This window comes from Trypanosoma conorhini (genome assembly GCF_003719485.1).
Source record: "Trypanosoma conorhini strain 025E chromosome Unknown Tco_14.4_contig_01074, whole genome shotgun sequence".
Classification (NCBI taxonomy): Eukaryota; Euglenozoa; class Kinetoplastea; order Trypanosomatida; family Trypanosomatidae; genus Trypanosoma; species Trypanosoma conorhini.
Window position 1 is genome coordinate 1 of NW_021705169.1, and position 4,079 is coordinate 4,079.

Genomic DNA, 4,079 nt, shown 5'->3' on the forward strand with positions numbered 1-4,079 from the left:
TTTAAAAGCCCGTCCTCTATTCGACATAATGGTACTCCCCCCGTCTTGCACTCCCCCTCTTAGTTGTCCCGCCCTCACGACCATCTAATTTCCCTGATTCTTCTTTGTTTGTTTTTCTTGTTTTTTTTTCATTACTTTTTTTCGGCTTTTCTTCTTCGCCTTTTTCTTCCTTCTGTTTATTTTCAGGAGGTGGGAGTCATTTTTTTTCTTTTTTTTTTCCTTAATGGGGTGAAGGAATAAGTGAGCTTTGGGGGGGGGGATTGTCGCCTTCTCGGAAGTGCGCCTCCATGCTGAATGCCGTTGTAATACACATATACATATATACAACAGAGCAAGGGCATGCAAACGTGCACATTATTAATTCCTCACCCGTTCTTTTATTGTTCCTTGTCGGTTTCCTTTCCCATGCACTTCACCTGCAATTTTTTTTTATATTCCTTTTCTTTTTTCCTTTTTTTTTATTCCCTCCTCCCCAAGCCCCTTCTCTCGTTTTTTTCTTCTTCTTTGGCGTCGTCTCCCCACCGCTACACGTCTCTCGCGCCAGCAGCCACTTCTCGCCACCCGCCAGGCGTCCTCGCACGCACGGGTGCAGGCAGACAAACACGACCACCCGCTCAGTAGAGACACCGAAAAAAAAAACACAATGAGAAAAACAAAATAAAAAAAGACACACACCAGCACACGCGCGTAAAGCAAAAAAAGAAAAAAAAGAGCGCGCGTTTCTAGACGCTCATGTGGCGGTTCAACACATCGAGGGCCTCCTGCACCTTCGCATCCAAAAGCCCGGGTGTATCTAGCAGATTAAGAATCTCACCGTTATCCATTTCCAAAAGCATGCCAGTCACCTTTGCAGCCGCAGCGGGGTTGATGGCGACAATGTGGTTGTACAAACGCTCGCCCAAGACATTCTTTTGCTGTTCGGGGGTCAGGTTGGCAAGCACGGTGGACAGGTTCTGTCCCTGCGACGCCAACGGCTGCGGTTGTGGTGGTGGCGCCATTATTGGCTGCATTGGGGAACGTTGTGGCATGGGGCGCGCCCGCACTTGATTCATCGGTGTAGGCCCCATCGGTCGCAGTTGACCACCCATACCCATGGGTGCAGGCATCATAGACATGCGGGGATTTACAAAAGGGACACCGTTAAACATTGCCTGCGCTCCCATGAAGCCAAGCTGAGGTCCCATCATTCCACCCATCAGGCCGCCCATAGGTGGTTGACGCATACGCGGCTGCTTGTTGCGCATGTCTTCCAGTGTCTGGCGACGGGCATCCTTGCGAAGGGCATAGGTCACAAAGAGTGGGCGAGGACCAAGGGCAGTGCTTCCATGAAGCTCCTGGATGGCGCGGCTCGCGGCACTCTGCTCCTTAAACGAGACAAAGCCAAAGCAACGGGATACTCTAGTGGCCCGGTCCATCATGACGCGGACAGAAACAGTTTCACCGCAGCGTTCAAACAGCTCCTTCAGACGCTCGCTGGTGACAGTGTCATCAAAGTTTTTGACGTAAAGGTTCGGATACCTGCTGTGTTGTTGTTGACGCTCCCGGCGCTGGCGTTCGCGCTCGCGCTGACGCTCTTCACGAGAGCGGAAGCGGCAGACACTCAGCTTCATCCCTTCCTTCGCCAAGGGACTCTCCTTCTCATCGAGCTCCTCGACGGCCTTGGCGGCGGCTTCATGAGTGGCATATGCGACGTAGGCAAACCCAACAGTTTGGCTCGCCCCGAGTTCACGGACCTTGGCGGAGGTTACTTCGCCAAAGGCCGAAAACACTTCCTTCAGCTTTTCATCGTTCACGGAGGGGTCAAGGTTCTTCACGTAGAGGTTTGTGAATTGCTTCAATTGCTCCTCATGATGATGTGGTTGGTACCGCTCGACTGTAATAGCACAGTCATCGATAACCATTCCGTTCACCTCCTGCACCGCCTCCACCGCGGATTCCTCCTTTTCGTAGGAAATGCGAGCATAACCACGAGACTCACCGTCCTCGTTTGTTGCCAGACCAATGGCGGTGAGGCGCCCATACTTGGAAAACATTTCCTTCAGGGCATAGGTATCCACGGACGGTGGAAGTTTTTTCACTACAATGTTCGTCACGCCGCTGCGCCGCTTGGACGGATCACGCTGAATCTTGGCAATGCGAATGTGCTTCGTACCGAGCTTCACGCCAGCCTGGTCCAGCGCCTTTTCGGCGTCCGCAGGGTTCTGGAAGTTCACGTAGCCGTAGCCAAGTGACTTTTGCGTGACGGAGTCCACGCAGACACGCACAGAGGCCACTGGGCCGATGCGTACAAAGTGATCGTAGAGCTTCTGCTCGTTGAGGTTGGGGTCCAGGCCGCCGACCCAGATGGAGGGACTCGCAGCAGGAAAGGTTGACATTTTACTGATGACTCTTTTTTTTTTTTTGGCTTTCTTTGTTTCCTGTCTGTACTTCTGTTTTTTTTGTGCTTAGAAGTAAACCAAAGTGACCCTTTTTAGTTTCGCTTGGTCTTGTCGCTGTGTTGTTTCCCTGAGGTGTATGTATACTATTTTTTTTTTGGTTTGCTTGTTTTCCTCCTCTTAACTCTTTAAAAGTGTGGATCCTCCTCCTTTGTTTGGCTCTGTGTTATCTCCCGGCTTTCGTCTATACCCGGTGGATCCGTTACCAACTCGGCCTTCTTCCTTTTTCTTTCTTTCTTTTTGTCCTTGGGGACTTTTGCTTTTTTTTAGGTTTATTTTTTTTTCTTTTTTTTTTGTTATGCGACTGCCGACGTCTCTGCTATTCTCTTTTTTGTTGATTTGGGTGCGTTGGTTAAAAACAAGCTTGAGTAAAAAAAAAACTGCGGCGGGAAAGCGGAGGCAAGAGGCGGCAGTGCGGCCAGGCAACTCGCAACGCGAGGGAAGAGTCAGCTGCACGTTGACTACAAACACGCGCGTGCACGGCCGTGCGTGCGCACAAACGCACAGCAATAAAACAAGAGAAAGCCCTTCGCTATGGAAGAAGCAGGAATAGTAATAATAATAAGCAACTGGGGCACGCATCTGGTCACTGCCCCTTTCCACTCCACTAGAGAAGGAAAGGGCAAAGCAAGGCGGCCACAGTTCGGCCCGGCGGACGCACCTTCCCCCCTCGGAAGAGCCCAGCAAACACCCACACGCCAGCAAAGCGGTTAGCCCGCAAACCAGCCCACGACAGCTGGGCTCCCCCGTCGAGAACGCACAAAGTGGCCGTCGTTAGGGCCACGCGACGTGCCAAGGCACACAGCTCCCCTTTTCAAAGGCGCCACCCCGCAACGAGGCAGTGTCCGTGTAGGCACCAATGCGTTGGGGGAAAACCTCGGTGAATGCCAGCAAGGCAAGCAAAACGGCCCGTGCTTCCGCCTGCATGAGAGAAGGGTTGGGGGAACACCGCAGCAGGTCCCCCCCCCCGGCCCACCTCGACGTCTGCACCAGCCGGAAGCGGCAGCGCACAACAATCGTGTGAAGCCGCGCACCCTTGCCAAGGCAAGTCGCCGGGTTCCCGTGAAATGAGTGTTGTCTATCCGTACCTCCAAGCGCCCATGACGGTGACGAGAGAAGAGGCCTCAAACTGCGGCCAGTGTGGGGTGCGTGCAACCCACACTGCCTTCCCCGCAGAGCGCAGAAGCGTGCGGCGGTTTCCAAACACCGGTGCCCCGTGGGAGCAGACCCGTGTTTCCGTCCAAATCCGTAGTCCCACGCTGGGTTGCGCCAATGGCGGTCGATGACTTCAAAGCCGCTCAAAGGGAACCACCTTGGCGGAGATGCCACTACAAAAAGGACGAGCCAAGACCCCCGCCCGTTGCTGGAACGCGGAATAGACGTTCATCATCCTCTTACGGCAAGCAAAGAAAGAAAAAAAAACATTTTCACTCTCCATCGTGGTATACCTAGAAACAAAAACAAATAATGAGGGAGAAACTGGGCAGATGCATGAGACGGCCATGCACTTTCCTAGCCTCATCTAATGGTGCATGTCCTGCATGAAGAAGCCGATATTATGTTCATGACGAAAAAGGAAGGTGCGTACAATTGCCATGAGGGAGCGTCCGTTGAGATTTGTAACTAACATTGTGTGCCACTTGC

The 4,079-nt window shown here is 52.6% G+C and overlaps 1 protein-coding gene across 1 annotated transcript, besides 3 other annotated features; it reads right to left on the reverse strand.

The window, feature by feature from the left end:
* Window positions 1–199: 199 nt before the first annotated feature.
* Window positions 200–218: a microsatellite.
* A 204-nt stretch (window positions 219–422) lies between these two features.
* Window positions 423–463: a microsatellite.
* A 166-nt stretch (window positions 464–629) lies between these two features.
* Window positions 630–666: a sequence feature (A-rich).
* A 56-nt stretch (window positions 667–722) lies between these two features.
* Window positions 723–2,375, reverse strand: Tco025E_09344 (poly(A)-binding protein 2; the record flags this gene model as incomplete). The annotated part of the gene is made up of 1 exon (XM_029376163.1): window positions 723–2,375. One exon carries the CDS (start codon window positions 2,373–2,375, stop codon window positions 723–725), a length of 1,653 nt encoding a protein of 550 aa, XP_029223721.1.
* Between the last annotated feature and the right edge of the window lie 1,704 nt (window positions 2,376–4,079).